The 18,665-nt window shown below is 43.2% G+C and overlaps 1 protein-coding gene and 1 long non-coding RNA gene across 3 annotated transcripts in view; both read left to right on the top strand.

Moving 5' to 3' along the window:
• The first annotated feature begins 257 nt into the window (after positions 1 to 257).
• On the top strand, positions 258 to 4,208 carry LOC149919805 (uncharacterized). Of its 2 annotated transcripts, XR_016471216.1 has the most exons (4): positions 258 to 363; positions 1,453 to 1,565; positions 2,609 to 2,756; positions 3,619 to 4,208. It is a non-coding gene; the product is annotated as an uncharacterized LOC149919805 (long non-coding RNA). The 2 variants fall into 2 exon arrangements; XR_016471213.1 differs by lacking the exon at positions 3,619 to 4,208 and having other exon boundaries at positions 260 to 363; positions 2,609 to 2,806.
• An 11,210-nt stretch (positions 4,209 to 15,418) lies between these two features.
• Positions 15,419 to 18,665, top strand: part of GAP43 (growth associated protein 43) — a 52,937-nt gene continuing 49,690 nt past the window's right edge. Inside the window, exon 1 of the mRNA XM_031613024.2 lies at positions 15,419 to 15,717. Coding sequence (XP_031468884.2) covers positions 15,688 to 15,717 — 30 coding nt within the window. The 5' untranslated portion in view covers positions 15,419 to 15,687. The remainder of the gene's footprint in view (positions 15,718 to 18,665) is intronic.

The following is an 18,665-nucleotide window of genomic DNA, read 5'->3' as shown; positions in this document are numbered from 1 at the left end:
GGCAGGAAGACAGTGACGTGCGCAGACAGAATAACCGGAGAATAAAGAGGAGTTGGTTGAGAATCTGTAATTAGAAGCCCAATTTCCATTTCCTTCTCAGGCACTTTAAAAATCCCTTTCAGGGTTTTCTTGACTGTCTCAAAATTGAATGTCATTGAGATTTTTTTCTTCTTCTTTTTTTTTTTTTCTTTTTGCATCCTCTTGTTTCCTTGGCAACAAGTTGGTGATGCAGGAGCTAGAAATGTGCTGTGTCTCCGTGGAGATGTTGGCGTGGGTGTGCCATGGTGACATCCACGATGGACGCACAGCTCTACCAATCCTACCCCACCCTTTGCAATAAGCACAGTAGGCCCAACATCTGAGGTGATGCTTTTATTTTTAGCTTGATTGCTGTTAATCTGCTCTTTTTTCATTGCATATATGCCACGACAATGGGTTGTAATCCAGATACCTCATTAGTTACATCAGCAAAAATTGTCTGACTTGAGGGGCTTTTAGGTTTAAATCTTCAAGTTTTAATTCAGCAACTTTTAAACTTATAGTATACTCCTGTCTTGAAGAGGCACTTGTTACAATGACTTAAGTCCTTCCCCTTCTCTTTGAGAAGAAAGAGTTACCAGTTGTTAATGAATCGGATGTGAATCACAGTTCCTAAGTTTCATCGTATTCTAAACTGAGTAGTTTCTCTCTTTCTTACCTCAAGAGCTGATCATTTGGAATTTGAAGAAGCTGCTATTTGCTTTTGAGCTGGGGTGTGGGAGATTACAAGGTACTTTACTTGTGCGCTCCTAAAAGACATAACTTTCTCTTCCAAAGAGTCTGTTACTCAGATTACTCAGCCTTTGTTTGGATTTGCCCAACAGCAGGCAGATAGCCTATAGAACTGTTCATAAAATAACAGTAAACTGTCAACATATATAGATTAATCCTCCCCAAACACCTTGGTGCAAGGCTCTCTCTCCCTGTTGTCTACGCACTCAATATCTTTACAGTATTTGTTTTCATGGTGCATACAGCCTGTTCAGCTGTTGCTTTGTATTCTGTATTCATCAATGTTCTGGCTACAAGCCAAGACCCAAGCACTCCTTTAGTGTAGCTCTTGACACACACAGTAGCAGAATAAGGGCTTGCCACAGTCTCATCAGATATCCAAAGGTTCTACAGCTATTTTTTTTTTTTTTTCATTTGTTTCCTAGGAGGCTTTATGACATCACACAAAAACTCTGATGTCAACAAGGAACCCTCTGGGTAGGCTTTTGAGAAGTTGCTAAGGATCTTCTTACTGCCAAATGACTGTAACTTCATCCCAATGGGATTTGCAATAGAGCTCATCCATGCAGCAATAAAGCCAAGTATCAAATTCTTCTTGCCAGAAAGACCAATTAAAGGATTAAATGTGAAAAGCTGAAACCTACAACATCCATGGTGACAGGGTTTTCTTTTCTTTTTTAGACTGTAATCATCTTTGTAGCATATTGTTCTGGGATCAGCACCTTTGGGGATACATTAGTACGGCGATTGACGGAAAGAAGCTGAAGAGGGAAACCAAAGTGAACCCAGCCAAGGCAAGATAAGCTTCTCTCTCAGCCATGCTGGCAGATTTCTTTTGCCTTCTTTCCTACACTCCTTCAGCAATTCAAGCACAGACTGAGATTATTCTGCTCCAAAATGGCAAGGTGTTTGTTTAAAAGGTGTTTTATTACATGAAGTGAGAGGAATCATGAGGAACAATCAGACACCAGAGGCATGTTAAGATGTGTCATTTACACATTGTGACAATGAGAAGGAGTAAATCCAGGCTCTGTTTTAGGGACGTTCTGTTCCAAAGCAAGCACATAAATCTGACTCAAATGCCTTGCTTATTGAATCTGAATTCAAAGTTTATTCCTGACTGCCACTGAAATCCAGGTCCAACGTTTCTTTTTATTTGGACTTGTATTAAAACATAAAAAAACTGACACATCTACCTAGCTTCTGCAGTTTGTTCAGCATTGTACCTGGTGTTGTCTAAAGGATGTCTCCTGCTGCAAGGAACTAGGAGCCTATAGGCGTGATAAGGTGCAGAACACCATTTGAAAACTTTAGTTGGGAAAAAGGCTGTATGTTCACTGGAAGTAGAAGTAACATAGCAGTACTCTAGCTTAAAAACATTATGTGAAGAACTAACTGGTATCAACAGTGAAGACAGGAGAACAGTAAAGATAGGAGCAGCAAGGGAACCTGCTTTAGTGGGGGAGTTGGACTCGATGATCTCTTGAGGTCCCTTCCAACCCATGCAATTCTCTGATTCTGTGACACATTAGAGGGAATGTATCTAAAATCATGTGTCTAAACTAAACAGAGAGGAAGATGTGGGTAGAGGTGGGGGGAGCATCCTCAATGACTTAGGCAGAACTATGGGATTATTATTTTTTTTTCAGTTACATCCATTTAACAAAGTACTTAATCTCTGCAGAAAATTTTAATGTAAACATTGCCATGGTTTTTGTGTGTGTGTGCATGTTTTTTTTTTCCCTCAGTCTACAGATTGTTACCGATTTTGTAGGAAGACTCAAAATGCTCCTAAAAAACCACAACCTCTTCCTTCTGCCATTCCTTCTCATCTCAGGTGTCTAGAACTGTGGAACTGTGGAAACCTACCAGGAATATTGCATTGCAAGGAAGATATTGCTGGCTGAAGTTCCTCTCCATTTTGGACAGTCAGATCAGCTTTCCTCATAGACAAGAGCAATAGTTTTCTCCGTGATATTTGAAACGTGAGTACAACATAAAATAAAGTTCAGATTCTTCTAGCTCCTTTTGCTGACTGCTTTTTGCATTTGTTAGCACCCTTTCATGGAATGTGCTGTACACACAGAATACACAAGAGTTCTCACCCTATCTTTTGCCCCAGGAGATTAGACTGGCACACACCAAGTATATGATTGATTTTGACTTCTCTTCCCTGCCTCTCCTTCTCCCTGACTGAGATTCAGCAGCTTCTGCAATACGTTTCCTTCAGCTGTCAGGGCACTAAAATAAACCTTTATCTTGTCTCCACAGCCCTGAATGACAGGGCTGGCAATAGGTGCATCACAGCCAGGCAGCCATTTCTGCCATATGCTCTTTCAACCTCACTGCATGCTAACACAGAATCTGTAGCCTGGCAAATTTGCTGTTTTTCCTTGCAAGACCTCCAAGAGGCAGCAACTCTGGTTCCTATCTCTTCCTATGGCAGTATCTTGTTATGCTGCGTTACAACATTCCTTTTGCCTTCTTTCTCCTATATTCAATGAGAGTCAGAGCCAGAATGCTAGTCCAATGCTAGAGAATGAAAATCCTGCTAATTCTCTTAAATTAGAATTGGCTGCAAAAATGGCCTTGGGGCACACATTGTAAATTGAGTGAAACCATGCAGTGGGAGGGGAAAAAAATTGTCTTTCTTTAGGGAGAAAAGACATTACATATTCACACTTCAAGCATGCGTATCATTGCCAACTAATCCTTCTTATACCACAATGCTAATTTCAAAATAGAATTTATATGGCATGGTTTGCTCGGGAGGGCATGGATGAATCAGTTAGTTGCCCTTTGTAATAAGCCCTATGCAACTTCTTCCTATGTTGCTCTTTTCTACAGCCTTGCCTTCTAGTCATGTCTGTGCCACGTGCTTCTTATTCAAAGGACAACTGTTGAATAACCATGCAGCAAAGTCACAGAGCCAGGGCAATAAATAAGGGGAAGCACAAACGCACAGTACAGTTCAAACTACTACTTTTCTGTGGTCTTGCTGCAAGGACACGCGGATTCTGCTGAATGTCAGTGCTGATGCTTGATGAGGAATGATAAGCCTATAATTTACTTGCATGGCTGTGCAACTTCTTCCTGCTGAGTGGGAAAGCCTAGAAAAGCGTTGTTATTCCTAATATCGCTGCAGCTCAAAGGCATCCTTTGCACCACAGGCATCACAAACACCATTGGTTAAATGAACCATACAACGCAACATTTGCTTTAATATTGCTGCCCAATAGCAGTTGAGAAGTCCAGAAATTGCAGAAGAAATACGTTTGCAGCCAGCTGATGTAGAAATAGCTTCTGATGGGTCTGAAATGCTGTACTGATTTGGAAACCTACCAGTAGAGAAAATTATATCAAAACTGCACTGCATTATCAAAGACATGTACCCAAAGTGCTGGCATTCTACATTGTCAGAATGTAAGGACGTGGTTTTGCTTTACCTGGAGCTTTACTTAAGTATGTTAACTCATTATATTTCAAAGAACTGAAACATTGGTGAAAGAACCAAAATTGGAAGAAATGCAAAGAGCAGTTGCGTGCTGGGGTCAGGATAAAGCAACAAATTCTGTTGGGTCCCAGACTGGGTGATGGAGAACAGAAAGATATGTTCTCAAAGTCGAGGATGGGATGTTGCAAAGAATTTTTTTTTTAAATGAGAGCAAGTGGTTCTGCATCCAAATTTGAAAAAGGCAGGCAAACTAATGTTTATCAAAGCATTTTCGTCAGTCTGCAGAATCCTACCTTTGATCTTTCTATGGCTTTAATCCCTTGGAAGAAGGAATAAGAATTTGAGAAATAATTCACAGCAGATCCAAGAACTTACCAGCAAATCGAAAGAAATTGAAAAGACATGAGATTATGACTAGAATATTTGCAAAGATTTTACAAAAACACGATTGCATTGGATATAAATAAATAGTTTAAAATCCTCAATAAAGTTATTAAGGTAGGACAATTTTGTGGTTCAAAAAGTGGTGACTACAGAGCAGAATCTGTTCCACTTAGTAACACTGCAGGAGAGGGCAGAAAGGTTTACCATCTCTTATGGTTTTTAATAATATATTTGCTAAAACTGCTGTGAAATTCTCAGAATTAAGTGAAATGATATGTCCTGCACTAATTTCTTTGATATGTAGATGACCTTACTGTTGTGAGACAGGCAGGAAGTCTCATACAATCTATTGCATGTGTTGAAGGAAATGACAGGAAAGATAGAATTTGAAATCAGTTATAAGATCGACAAAGATAAAACAAATGCTTCCTAAAATTTTTACATGCAAAGGAGTAGAGTTGTAGTCCAATGCTGAGTATGTCTTATGTTTTCAAAGTACAAAATCATCCTTTAATTTTCCTGGGATGTGAGACCAGTGTACTTACGCAGAAGGGTGTAGATTTCTCTTAGATTTCCTGGGAAATAGCAAGACAAATTTCAGGCCAGTGAGATGGAATTGTGTGTGAAGAAGATCTAATAAGAGATTGCAGGAGTTTGACGAGATGGTAAAAAGGTAGATTCAGCAAAGTCCTGATATTTTTGTAGTCAAGATTAAATAAGACAGTAGCTAAACAGCCCTTGGGAGACCATTTGATTTCCTGGATGAATAAACATAGAAGGTGGCAGTACTTGCCAAAGGTCTAAGAATTAATAACCTTTGCTGGCTTTCAGGCAACACTGCTAATGTGCAATGTGTTTCAGCAACTTCCTTTTCTCTATTGGGTTCAGCCTTGGTTTATTAATGCCCTGTCATTGCAGGAAGGTTGGAAGACCTAGAGGGCATCACAGTGCCTCAAGCCATGTCTTGCTAACTGTTGGAACTTAATGCGAGAGCAAAAATGACCATGCTGCACTCTGTTCAATGTTAGAGGCTAACAGTTAAACTGGAGTGTGTTGTGTAATGGAGATTACCTGACACTGTAGCATCTTTTCCTCTTTTTTCTTGGTGTTGCCTGTGATGTTTATTTTCTCTGATCTTTTTTTTTTTTTTTTTTTTTTTTTAGCTTTTGTCCTTAAGAAGGGATTAGTAACATTTAAAGTTTTTGACTGAACTCAGAATTGTTCATGAACAGAAGGCCATTCGAGTCTTATCTTTATGCTGTGACTAACTTTGAGAAAGCAGGACATACAAAGTTGGCTTTTCTAATGTTACAAAGACTTATTTCCAGTTTAGAAAGTACCCAAGGAAATAGCATGCAAAAAGCTGTGCTGAGAAAACACAAATTCCTGACTGTGGAGAACTCTAAAAATTGAGGAAGCTCAGAATTACAGCTCCTGAAGCAGCTGAAATTGTATTCCCTTGTATCTATCCTTAACAATAGAACCTTTCAATAGATGATCATATGATACAGATAAGATTTTCAAACTCTCTGTCATTTACTATGGAACATTGTTCATACCTGGGTTTAGCTTTCATAACAAACAGAGAATGAACCATTTCCTCCTCTCTGCTGAATAAATTAGGGTAGAATTACCTTTCATACTTTACAGCATACAGTAATAAAATAAATTTTAACTTTTCCCTGCTGAGATGAACACACATGAGAAGATTGTGAAGATCAGCATACTTATCTTCTCTGATGCAGGCAGTAGATGAATGCTTTTCTCCTTTCTCCCTCAAGCTGAAGGAGATCTTTCCACCTCCACTGAGTACTGCATTTCCTGTGCTATTTTGTTCCATAAAAATCCCTGTTCACTTGGGTGCAGGTCCTTGTCACCTCTCTTGCTCCTTCTCACTGCGTTTTTCAGGATAACATTTCCCTCTCTCTGTCCTCAGCCCACACCTAGTTGTGCCTCACCTACTGGATAGAGAGGACTGGCAGCTGTGGATGGCAACTACTCCAGGAGGATGGGAAAACCTGGGTGAACTGTGAATGCAGGTTGTAGGGCAAAGAATGGAATGAAGCAGGAGTGAAGCAGGACTAAGTCCTCTAGTGTGTAGCAGTGCTAGGCACATTTTGTGCCACTAATGTTGTATAACACAGTTCTGTCAAGTAGTGAGGGGGACTGGATGGCAGCCTGGGAGATTAAGCTGCCTCACCCCAGAAGGCTTCTCTTTCTCCTTGCCACCAGAATCACTTGTGGAAGGAGCTAATCCCCTGGATTTACACAGTAAGAAAATTCACTGTTATGCTTGGAGCTGCTTCTAAATCTCCAGTAAGACAGGCTCCAGAAACATGGCTCTGTGTCCCGTGGAGCTGAGCTAAAACAGGGCCTTTCCCTGCAACGCAGTTTCCATCCACAGGGCAGCAGGTTTGGATCCCTGCCTGCACAGTCCTGGACTCTTAATAAAATTCCATCTGTGTTTCCTGCCCTCCGGGGTGAATTCTTTTGGCTAACAGTGGGGTCCTGGAAAGCAAACAATAATCGCTATACCAGGGCACTACTGTGAGGGCTGTGCATGGTGTATCTCTGTCAGTGTAAGATAAATCTTTTTTAATGCACACACATGCCAAGGCAGAGCTCTGATGCCATTGGAGTGAGGTGATGAGGAAGCTGAGCTGTGGGATTCTTAACTGGGAATTTCCGTTCTCCAATACTGATAATTTTATAGACCAAAAACTGAGCACTTCTATCCTGTAAGTGTCACAGTCCCTGTCTGCAATTCACATAGGTCTGATGCTGGATTTCTTAAAAATCACTGGTGGTCCATCTCTGGCTTCAAGCAGGACTACTTTTGGGGTACTCTAACAAAATCAGGCTATGATAAGGCCTAACTACACACCAGTTGGCTGATCAAGCCCTGTGCTCAGTATTTTGGATAAGGGACTCTTCTACTTTAACTGGACACAGTGAGGTTTGTGCCGTGAAGCTCACTGCAAGGGACCAAACCCTTTGCATGTGCCATGCCTGTTGGACAAACTGAGGGACATGGACTTTCTTCTTTCTATATCTTGTGTCCAATCTGAATGAAGTCACAATGGGGAGAGCTGCTTTTTAAGGCAGTGGGTGTTTAAAATGCTTTAACCTTTATTTCTGAAAGAACCACAGTGATTCTAATCATGTGGACGTTTACAGTCTTCCTGGCCATTTAACTTCCAGTAGAAACTGAATAAACTGAAGAAACTGTTCTACTATCTCCTTCTATAGCTCTGGAAATGTGAAAACAGGTGAAAATATCCTATTGGTTCAGTCCAGCACCTCACAATACAAGCACTCTTAAAAACCCTCTCTGTGGTTTCTGGAGCCTGCTGCTGTGATCCTGGTCAATACATGGCCTGGTCATCCATGCCTGTGACTGAAGCATGGCCATGGTCAGAAATTCTTAATGCTGTTTCCTAAAGGTCTGAAGGTTAGGTAAGATCTGATCTATCGAATGCAGCTCCCACATGCAGCACTGTAGTGTTAGGGGAATGGCAGTGTATCAGTGAAGAAGTCAAGAAGGGATTGAAACAGCACTGGGTTGGAATCCTCTACTTTTCTCGTGCTATGAAGTTAGAGCAGGACTCACATCTCAGCGCATGCCTCTGTCCCAGTCCCATCACACCCAGAAGCAGAGAGCAGCATGGACATCACTTGCATGGCACTGTAAGGTGACCAGCCTGGATGCTGGCAGCAACTTAGCCACGACACTGCATGACTTGGCTACAATAGATATAGAGAAGGATAAGGTACTCAAGGAGTTCTTTGCCTCAGTCTTCACTGGCAGCCAGGATTCTCATGTCCCTGAACCTCACAGCCCTGAACCTGAATCTCTAGGTGGGAAGTGGGGAGCTGGGAAGCTGGCTGATGTGGTTGCTGAGCCACTCTCCATCATATTTGAAAAGTCATGGCTGCCAGGCAAAGTCCCCAGTGACTGGAAAAAGGGATTAAGGAAGACCCAGGGAACTACAGGCTGATAAACCTCACCTTAGTGCCTGAGAAGATCATGGAACAGATCCTCTTGGAAGATAGTTAAGGCACATGAGGGATGATCAGGGGGTCTGAAACAGCCAGCATGGCTTCATCAAGGGGAGTTCATGACTGACCAGCCTGCGGGCCTTCAGTGATGGAGTGACAGCATCACTAGACAAAGGAAAGGCAACTGATGTCATCTACCTGGATTTCTGCAAGGTCTTTGACATGGTCTCCCATCACATCCTTTTATCTATGTTGGAGGGATATGGATTTTAAGGGTGGATGAATTCACTGGGTAAGGAGTTAGTTGGCAGGCTGCAGCCAGAGGGATGTGGTCAATGGCTCTATGTCCAGATGGAGACCAGTAATGAGCAGTGTCCCCTAGGGATCCATCTTGGGGCTGGTACTCTTAAACATCTTTATAAATGACACTGATGATGAGATTGAGTGCATTTTCAGCAAATTTGCTGATAACACCCAGCTGAGTGGTGTCGTTGATACAGCAGAAGGAAGGGATGCAATCCAGAGGGACCTTGATAAGCTCAAAAGGTGTATCCTTGTGAACCTCATGAGCTTCAACAAAGCAAAGTGCAAGGTTTTTCACTTTGGTTGAGGTGATCCCATATATCTATACAAACTGGGAGAAGAACTCCTTGAGAGTAGTCCTGCTGAGAAAGACTTAGAGGTTATGGTTGATGAAAAACTTAACATAGGTCAGCATTGCATACTTGCAGCCCAGAATGCCAATGGCATCCTGGGTTCAATCAGAAGAGGAATGGCCAGCAGGGTGAGGGAGGTGATTATTCCCCCTCTACTCTGCCCTCATGAGGCCCCGGCTGGAATACTGCATTCAAATTTGGGGCTCTCAACAAAGGAAAGATGTGGAGCTTTTGGAGAGGGTCGAGAGGAGCGCCGCAAAGATGACCCAAGAACTGGAGCACTTCTCTTATGAAGATAGGATGAAGGCACTGGGCTTGATCAGCCTGGAAAAGTGAAGGCTGCGAGGAGACCTCATTGCAACCTTCCAGTATTTCAAGGGAGTTTATGAACATGACGGAAATCAAATTTTTACATGGGTAGATAGTGATAGGACAAGGGAGAATAAATGAGGAAGGCTTTAGATTGGATGTCAGGGGGAAGTTTTTCACTGAGAGAGTGGTGAGGTGCTGGAACAGGTTGCCTAGAGACATTGTGGATGTCCCATCCCTGGAGGCATTTAAGGCCAGGTTGTATGGCGCCCTGGGCAGTCTGATCTGGTACTTGGTCTAGCGGCTGGCAACCCTGCCTGTGGCAGGGAATTGGAACTTGATGGTCCTTGAGGTCCATTCCAACCTGAACCATTCCATGATTCTATAACTTGTAAATGATTTGTAAATGATGAACTTGTAAACTTGGGAAATAGGTAGGTGGTCCATCTGGGTTACAGCTGGTTCTTGTTCAAAGCTTGCTTTCCTGAGTCTGTGCTACAGCACAAGGGACTGCTGTGTGGACCCAACAGCACTGATTGAAAGGTTCCTGAAGAAGAAAGAAGGAGCTTCCTGTGTCATTCTGCCACATATTTGGTTTGGCTTGTAATGTATTGTGTTCTCCAATGGCAGACTGTTACTACATGGAGAATAATAGTGGATAGGCTGTCTGCTCTCCATTAAGACATTTTTCTTGTTGACAGATAAACAGATGAGATTTCATTTTATTGAAGAGTTATGATATTCAGCATTAAGCTGTTCTGGTATTTAACTATTGTGTTTGCATTTTTTATGATTCTGAAGCCAAAAATAATTAATAATGACCTGGGAGTTGTAAGGACCATTCTTTGTGCACGTTAAAATCTTTCTACTCTTGGTTCCACCCAAATATTCGAGTCTGAATATGCCACACAAGTTACAGAAAGCACATTTTTTCTCTAATAATAAAAAACATGGAAATTTTTGAGGCCATTTCTTACTGTGTTTCCAATTGTAAAGTCAAGTGTTTTCAGTACTTTGACCCAGCTGTGCAGGTACAGGAAGAACAGTGGAATTCACTGGGAATAAGTGCAGAGCACCTGTAAGTTGGCAACAGTTACAAATGTCATGTGTATTCACTGTTGCAGAGGATGAGCTACCAAGCAGTTGTTAAAGACACTGAATGAAATAGAGCATTCCTGGACTGGCGTTTTTGGAAGCCTTCCAGACAAGGTATCAGAATTTAAAAGATTCAATACCACATTGACATTGTGACTATTAAAAATCAGGGTTTCAAAGCCATTTATTTCAACTTGATGAACATGGACAGTCTTGTCAAAATAAACCAGACTCTCCTTTTTTAACTTTTAAACTGAGGATTAACTGAAATCTAAGGTAGCATAAGTAATCCTTATACTGGAAACCACACTCCCCCGGGGAGATTCCTGAATGTATCTAAATCAGGCTAAAAAAGGAGTGTGCTCATAGTGGTACACTACACTATTTTGTGTCAATAGACTTTAGATGACTGAAATTGAGGCCAAATGAGACCAGAGTTGGATAGCTCCTGAGGACACTAAAAATGCAAATGGCCAACAGAGGGATTTTCAGGAATGCCTATTCAAATGAGGATCCTAAAAAATCTTTGTAAAATTGGCTTTTTTCCCTTCAGTATGAAATTTGGCTAACAAAAGGCAAGGCTACCACTATATGTGGAACATATGAATAAAGAGAAAATCCAATCTATCTTGCAACGAAAGCAAGTCGTTCACTTCAGTTCTGTTTATACTGAAGCTTTAAATATCCTTAGTAACAGGACTTTCACAGTGCTTCTCTTGAAAAGACGCCTCTTCAGCTCAGCTTGCTTACCACTAGGATGGTTCCTATAGGCAAATTGTCTTTCTTTAACTTGCTTTTATTTAACTTTTTCTGGCCAGGAGATCAGCCTGATGATAGTCACAGAAACTGGTTCAAACTAGGTGATTCTTTAAACCAAAACTGAAGATGAGCTTTTAATGTAGCACCTAGATTTGCAGCTGAACAGAAGATGGTTCTTCTTTGAACCAGTATGGACCATGAGCTACTGGGGTAACTTCAGGCACTGATAATCCTTGTGAGAGAAGTCAATAGGGAAGCAGCATTGGTTTGCATTTCTCAGATCCCTCCACCCTATGTTGCAACAACCACCAATACGTGTCATTACTTTTAAATGATCTGGAGTCTTTTAAACTGAAAACACGGCTTTGAATTAAAGAAGTTATCTTAATAATTATTTTACATTAACCAAACCTTTCTTCACAGAGGAGTAACGTGCAGCATACATCAAACAGTAAGCTATATATCACTCCATATACTTCTTTTCCCTTCTTGAGGCTTTCAGCTTTTGAAAATATCACACTTCTCCACCTCCTCAGGTGTCATTTAGTCAAGTCTCACAGATGAAGCATTTAAAATCTATACTCATTGTTCATCTCCTCTTGCCAGCCCTCTTCTCCAGTTCCCGGTTCATGTTGTTCTCTGGAACTGCTCTTCCTTTTACTTGTGTAGGTTCAAAAGCCAAGGTCAAAGGAGCCTTCCAGGGCATGTCTGCACTGCATAGTGCAGTGTTATCCAGAAACTCTGAAGGAGTGGTGAATGAGCCAGCATTGGCAGCACAGTGGAGAGATGAGAGAGTCATTTGGATAAAGCATCCTATCTTGACTTAGCGACACTGAGAAATGGGGATTCACCTCTACTTCTTTCCTTGAGTTTTGCTTCTGATATTCAATAATACCTTGGCTGAAGTGTGTGTCTTTAACTTCATACTCAAATTCCTCATTCTCTTCAACTTCTCTTTAATTGCTGTGGACTCATCCTGTTTTTTGTTTGTTTGTTTCTATGTGGTAATCAGATAATTTGCCCTACAAGTTGGAGTGATGACATAGCCAAAATGGCAGGACAGCAGGTATTGGGATATCATAAACTCATAGAAGAGTCCCACGAGGTTCATTGAGTCCAACACCTGGCCACACACAGCACCACACAAAATTCAAACCCTGTGTCTATGAGCATTATCCAAATGCTCCTTGAACTCCAGCAGATCAGGGCCATTCCCACTGCCCTAGGCAGCCCGTTCCATGCCCACTGCAGACCCTGTCCCCAACCCCCAGCTGCCCTCCCTGACACAGCTCCATGCCGTTCCCTCGGGCCCTGTTGCTGTCACACAGAGCAGAGCTCAGCGCTGCCCTCCGCTCCCTGTGAGGAGCTGTAGGCCGCCATGATACTTCCTCCTCACATACAATTATCAAACACATAATTGTCAAACGTATCATTGTCAAAACCACGCAACTGGTTAAAGAATGTAAAGTACCACTTTTAAAAGTACCTAAGGGGTCCTGATTTTTAAAGAAGAAGGTGTCAGGAACTAAAATAGGTGGTAACTCGGGTCACTGTATATGGCTCTTCTACATGAGAAGATTAATTCAGAGGGAACTCAGATGTGACTCTACAGTGGTCTGGCTGACCACCACTAACTCCACATGCATGGCAAGCTCACTAAGGACTTTCGTCTTTGTGACAGAAATGGTTTGCAGTGGGCGAGAGTGTCCATTGGGCTGGATGTGAAGCAAAGTGGCTCTGACTTTGGCTCTGATTTCAGGGAGTGAGCAGCAACCCCAAGTGCATAAAGGACATTGGATTTGCCTTCACTGGCTGTACCCATGCAGTCATTCAGCTGCCAGCCTGCTCCTTGTCTGAGTGGGTGTCAGGAAAAGTGGGGGCCAGGCAGGCTTTCCTCGCCAGGGCTCCCTACAGCAGGGAGGTTCCCTAAAAAGGCCTTTTCAGTGGGAAGAACATGAGCTTCTGAAACACTTCTGAAGTGTGATTCATCTGACCCAGTTTAGGCTTCTGCTATAGGATGATCTGAATCACATCCCAGAAGTTCCCATTCCTCTTCATTGTCTCCAAAGTGAGTCCAGGGTTATATTCGCAGACAGAGACATGCATGCTTGAACAGGGTGAGTTCTGTATCCCAAGGGCACGTGTTGTGTGGGGTAGCAAGCAGATCTGAGCTCACAACGCACTAGTTTTGTTGAGAAGATGAGCCCCAGCATCATCTGAAGCTGGGACAGAGACTCATAAGCCCCATAGGCATATTCCAAAATGCTGTAGCCTTGTTTCTCATTGCCTTGACATGGAGTTGCCATCAATGGTTTATGCCACCGACATCCCTTCCTCTGATCTGATGCCAATCGTTTTCTGCAGATCCACTTTTCACTTCTTTTATGATTGCATGGTTTGCCTTCTTTTCCTCTGCATGCATCTTCTGAAGATGAATCTAATTTTTGTTATTTAATCCCTTGGTCTACTTCGCTGTCAGCTGGTGCTCACAACTCTTCCCAGTTTAGTATCTTCTCTGCATGTCATTACCATGCAATGGTTTCCCTTTTCTAGATGATAAATCCAGAAGTAATATTTATACCTGTTTAACTCTAAAAGGCACTTCCCTTAAACTGCACACAGATGTAGCTAGATAGATTCTCTTTGAAATGCTGTTTACTTTCCTTAAAAAAAATATGGGGTGCTGGGAATTGCAATGATGTCATAGCAACTGAATATGATTATGCAGGAGTTTGCGCTGAGGGGGATTTCAGAAACTGTATCTATATCTGTATTTATTTGTATGTGTGTGAATATTTGTATTCATAATCTACTTAGCTATATTTACACTTACTAATAACCTAAGACTCTTTTTTCTTTTTTGTGAGCAGTTTCACATTACAATAAATTAGGAGTAACTCCATGGTGTAGCTGAGAAGTTGATTTAGTGACATTAGTACTATGAAAGAGAACAGCATTTGACTGTGCCTCCTAGACACAGTAAATTAAATAAGCTAAATTTGAATTTTGGTAGATGAAATCCTAAAAATCCAGCAGTCTTTTTATATTTTTCACATGCTCAACATTCTCATGCTTTGCTTTAAACATTGTCTGGAATATTTTTTCAGAATGACAGATATAGCTACCCTGCTCATATATATTCCGAGAAAACACCATGCTAAAACTTTCAAGATGTGTGCTTGGAGGTGTGTGTGTGCATTAATGTTCACTCCAACTCACTCATTGCCATGATCTGCCATGCATGCAGACCCATACATTTTTGCCCCAACGTGTGCATAGGGATGGTTGTGTGTGAACATGCACATCTCCCTTACCACAGTTTACAGAAATTTGCTGGCTGAGATCAATAGATGCAGAAATCACTTAGGCGGGGAAATTAATATAGAACTATAGAGAAGGAAGACAGATGACTTCTATAGTGCTATTTAAATAAAAAAATAATAATAAATCTGTTGCAGGGGTATCATTTTCTGTGCCTATGTGAAGTCTATAGGATGGACTAAGGGGACAAGAGGGAAAGTTGTCCCGTTGTAGGGACAGCAGGACATTGCCACGGGGGTTTGTGCCTGCACGTATGGAGATGGCAGCATGTGCATATATGTTTGCGGGTGTGCAGGGAGGGGGAGGGGGGCTTCAAACAGCCATTTTAACATATTTTCCAACTCCCGTTTAGCTGACAGCTCCCACCTACGGTACGTCACCTGTGCATGAAGCACACGGCATGCGGCGGCAAGAACCCCGCTCCTTCGTCTCCCCTCCGTGCCCACCCCGTGCTCCTCCACGTATAAATCCCACTCCCGACCGTGGCCGGGGGCTCGGGTGGGAGCGGGGCTGGGGGCTCCCGCCGCGTCCCCTCTTCCCAGTAGCCTCTGTACGGTGGGAAAGGCGTTGGGTAATTGGGTCCAGATTGGAAACGTTAATTATTCATGAGGCTGGCCAAGGGACCTGGGGGGGCTGCGGGGCTGGGCGTGGGGTGGGCCGGGGAGGGGACGAGTCGGGGAGCGCCGGGGAACAATTCTGGGCAGGGTATAGGGAGAGGCGGCGGGTGCATGTGCGACGAGCGGTGGCTGTGGACCTTCCAGTCACTGCTCGCTGCCCTGGTGTGTGTGCGTGTGTGCGTGTGTGCGTGTGCGAGAGAGGAGAGAGAGGGAGGGAGGGAGGGAGGGAGCGGAGAGGGTGGGGGGGAGAGATAAGAGAGAGAAGAGGAAAAGGAGAGAGGAGAAGGAAGGAAGAAGAAGGAAGGAAGGGGACAATACGATCATGCTGTGCTGTATGAGAAGAACAAAACAGGTAGAACTGCAGATTTTTATATTTCTTTCTGCTAAGAAATCTCCCAGGCTCTTGGTTGCCCGTGGGGTGTGTGTCTGCCCGCATGTGTGAGGGGCTTGGGTAGGGGCTGGGGCAAGGGGGAGGACATTTCAGCTGCTTTCAGCAGATGTCTCTTTTGCAATTCTTTAGCATCTTGCGACTGAAGGCTCTTTTCACACCCTTCAGCGTGACTGCTTTGCTTTTCCGGGGCTGCTGATGTGGGGAGGGGGGTGGCCTGTGTCCACATTTGGGGAGCTACCAGCATCTCCCCATCACTATTAGTATTATTTTTTGCTTTAATTGTGATCAGATGCATTGCCTGAGATTTTCTCTCGGTGGTTCTGAGGGTGTGGATGTAGGGTGGGGGGCGGGGGGGGGGGAGGCTGGCAGGAAGCGTGATGAGATCTGGCTCTACCTTGGAGATAAAGGAAGCGATTCTTCATCATATGCCAAGAAAAGAAAGGATGCCCGGTGAGCCTTGATCCCTGGTCAGAGTGCTTTCTATTGCTCCTGGCTCTGATGAATGGGAGATGCTTTACGGGCATGTGCTGTGAGGTGGCTCGGAGAACAGGTGCATTCTTTTTTTTTTTTTTTTTTTTTTTTGTCTTACAACAATCCGAGCAGGAATTAACTTGAAGCTTTTTTTTTTTTTTTTCTTTTTCTCCCTTCTTCCAACCTATGGTATAATGAAAAGTGTAATTAATTAATAACAAAATCATTGGCCAGGAGAGGGGAGATGCACCCTCTTTGCGGTACCCTTCATAGTACAACCACTTAGACAACTGTGCACCAGCTGGTGAGGAGACAGAGGACCACGCCTCTGCCAGCTCCGAACTCGGGTGGGATAAGAGATGCTCTCAGTGTGAACCTGTTGGAAACCAGTTCATTCTCTTCACTGGTTCCACTTGGCTTTTCCTGTCAGGAAATCGGGTTGATAAGGAAATTCGGGTGGTGGCTGATTGTCAGCGATGAAATTTTCATATCTAAAATGATATTTTTGAATGAAAAAAAAAAAAAAAAAAAAAAAAGCTATATAATTCATTCCCACCTTCCCTGTTTTTATTTTGTATGAAAGCCCAAACCTGCTCCTTGTTAAAAGAGCCTATTTTCACGGAGCTGCTTGGACTTTCTTGGGAAGATGTTGGATTTATTCAGGTAAAACTTGGAGGCAAGAGCTGCCCCCAGATATCTTTATGAGGCATTTGGGGAACTTCCGCTAATTATAGGTTCAGAGGTAATGACAAAGAGCTTGGATCCTTGTTCTGAGAGCAAAGCTCAACTCAGTCGTGGGTGTGGAACCACAGCGGTTACTTTATATATGCACACATTGATATATCCCTTACAATATAGCACTGCAGCACTGTCGAGCCATAGCTTAGCACACTGATGCAAGAAGCTCCCATACTGTAGAACAGTGCAGTGCTTAAAAAAAATCCAGGGAAAGGTGTGTTTCTGAATGGAGAAACGTGTGTTATCAGATGAAGGAGTGATTTTGTAGAATAATGGGGAGGGGCAGGCGAGCAGGGTGGAAAGGGACCCTGCGTCATCTTGTGTTTTTCCCCATGCAGGTTTCAAATGCTCTGCAATTAATGAGACATTTGCTAAAATCTGGAGGGAGGGGGTGATGGCTGAGGGGAGTGGGGATCACACTGCAGCCAGGCAGCAGAGCATGTTCAGCTGGCAGATATGGGATGAAAAGAGCAGAGGAGGGAAAGGCAGGCAGACAGAGAGGCAGAGTGCAGAGGTTCATGGCAAATTTTAAGATAAAGTAAGTAGCGTTGGGGTCTTCTGGAGTCAGAAAGAAAGCTGTTGGGGAATAATTTTGCCTACGCTTTCACAGGCTGAGCATTTACGCTCCTGATTCAAACTGCAATGTGCTGTTCTTTACATCTGTGTGCATCCACTCCTATCACTTTGTATTCTCACATATTAAGAAATGCATGGCATGCAGGTATCTGGATCACACGCGGTCCTCTCCCCCTGCCCTGTACATTAATCCACCGCATGGTACACACCCCTTTGCGCGTGCATGTGCAGCACACATCCGCGCTCTCTGATCGCTCGCAACCGTACTACACATATATGCACCAGCACACATGCTCTCGTTTGCACATGCTTTCTCATCGTTATGCGGCCATACATCCTGAATGTGCCTGCCTGTGCATATTCCATGGATGTTTCTGGGCTTGGAGCCCATTCCTATACCTGAATAGACACTGAAATTGCCAAACTGGCAATATAGCAATGCGGTCAGCGATGCTGGTGATACATTAGAGGCATATTTAATTTGGAGAAGAAAAAGATCACAGTTTGCAGCTTGTGCTCTTCCTCTGTCCCCACCCAAATCTTTCATGGAAGGACAAAAAGGGAATAAGTTATCAGACAGATCAGAGCTTCCATCCCAGAAAATAAGGACAGCTCACCTCATATTATTTTTGGGGGGAAACCCCCGGTGTCCCGCCTTTCTGGCAGCAAAAGAGCAAAACACTGAAATTACAGGCTTGGGCGTGGAAGGAATCTCTTCACATTTGTGTCTAGGTGTGCCTGTATGCATCTGTTCTCCCGCCCGTTAAAGACAAATACGTTCACCCACTTGCAGATGATTCTTTCTTGTGGGTGCAATGCCAACATGAGGAGCGAGGTATCTAACTGCACACCCATGAGAGATGTAGATAGCTCGGTGTTGTCATTTCTGCCCACAGCCAATTGCACCTCTGCATCCGCACCCGCAAAATATTCAGCTAAAAAGAGGCATAACGTAAGGGCTGTGTCAGGCAGTTTCTGAAAAATTGAATGTAACCTTTCCTTCTGGCAAGAGATGCGGTCAGTAATTTGCAGGGCTGGGTAGTTAGATAGGTGTCTAGAAATGCGAGTGTTGTACGCACCGCATACTGGAACAGATGGGCGTGATGGGGGTATGTGCTCAGTAT

Source organism: Phasianus colchicus, chromosome 1 (assembly GCF_987193195.1).
Source record: "Phasianus colchicus chromosome 1, bPhaCol1.hap1.1, whole genome shotgun sequence".
Classification (NCBI taxonomy): Eukaryota; Metazoa; Chordata; class Aves; order Galliformes; family Phasianidae; genus Phasianus; species Phasianus colchicus.
The sequence above is the reverse complement of the archived record's forward strand: the minus strand, read 5'-3'. Positions and strand labels throughout refer to the sequence as shown.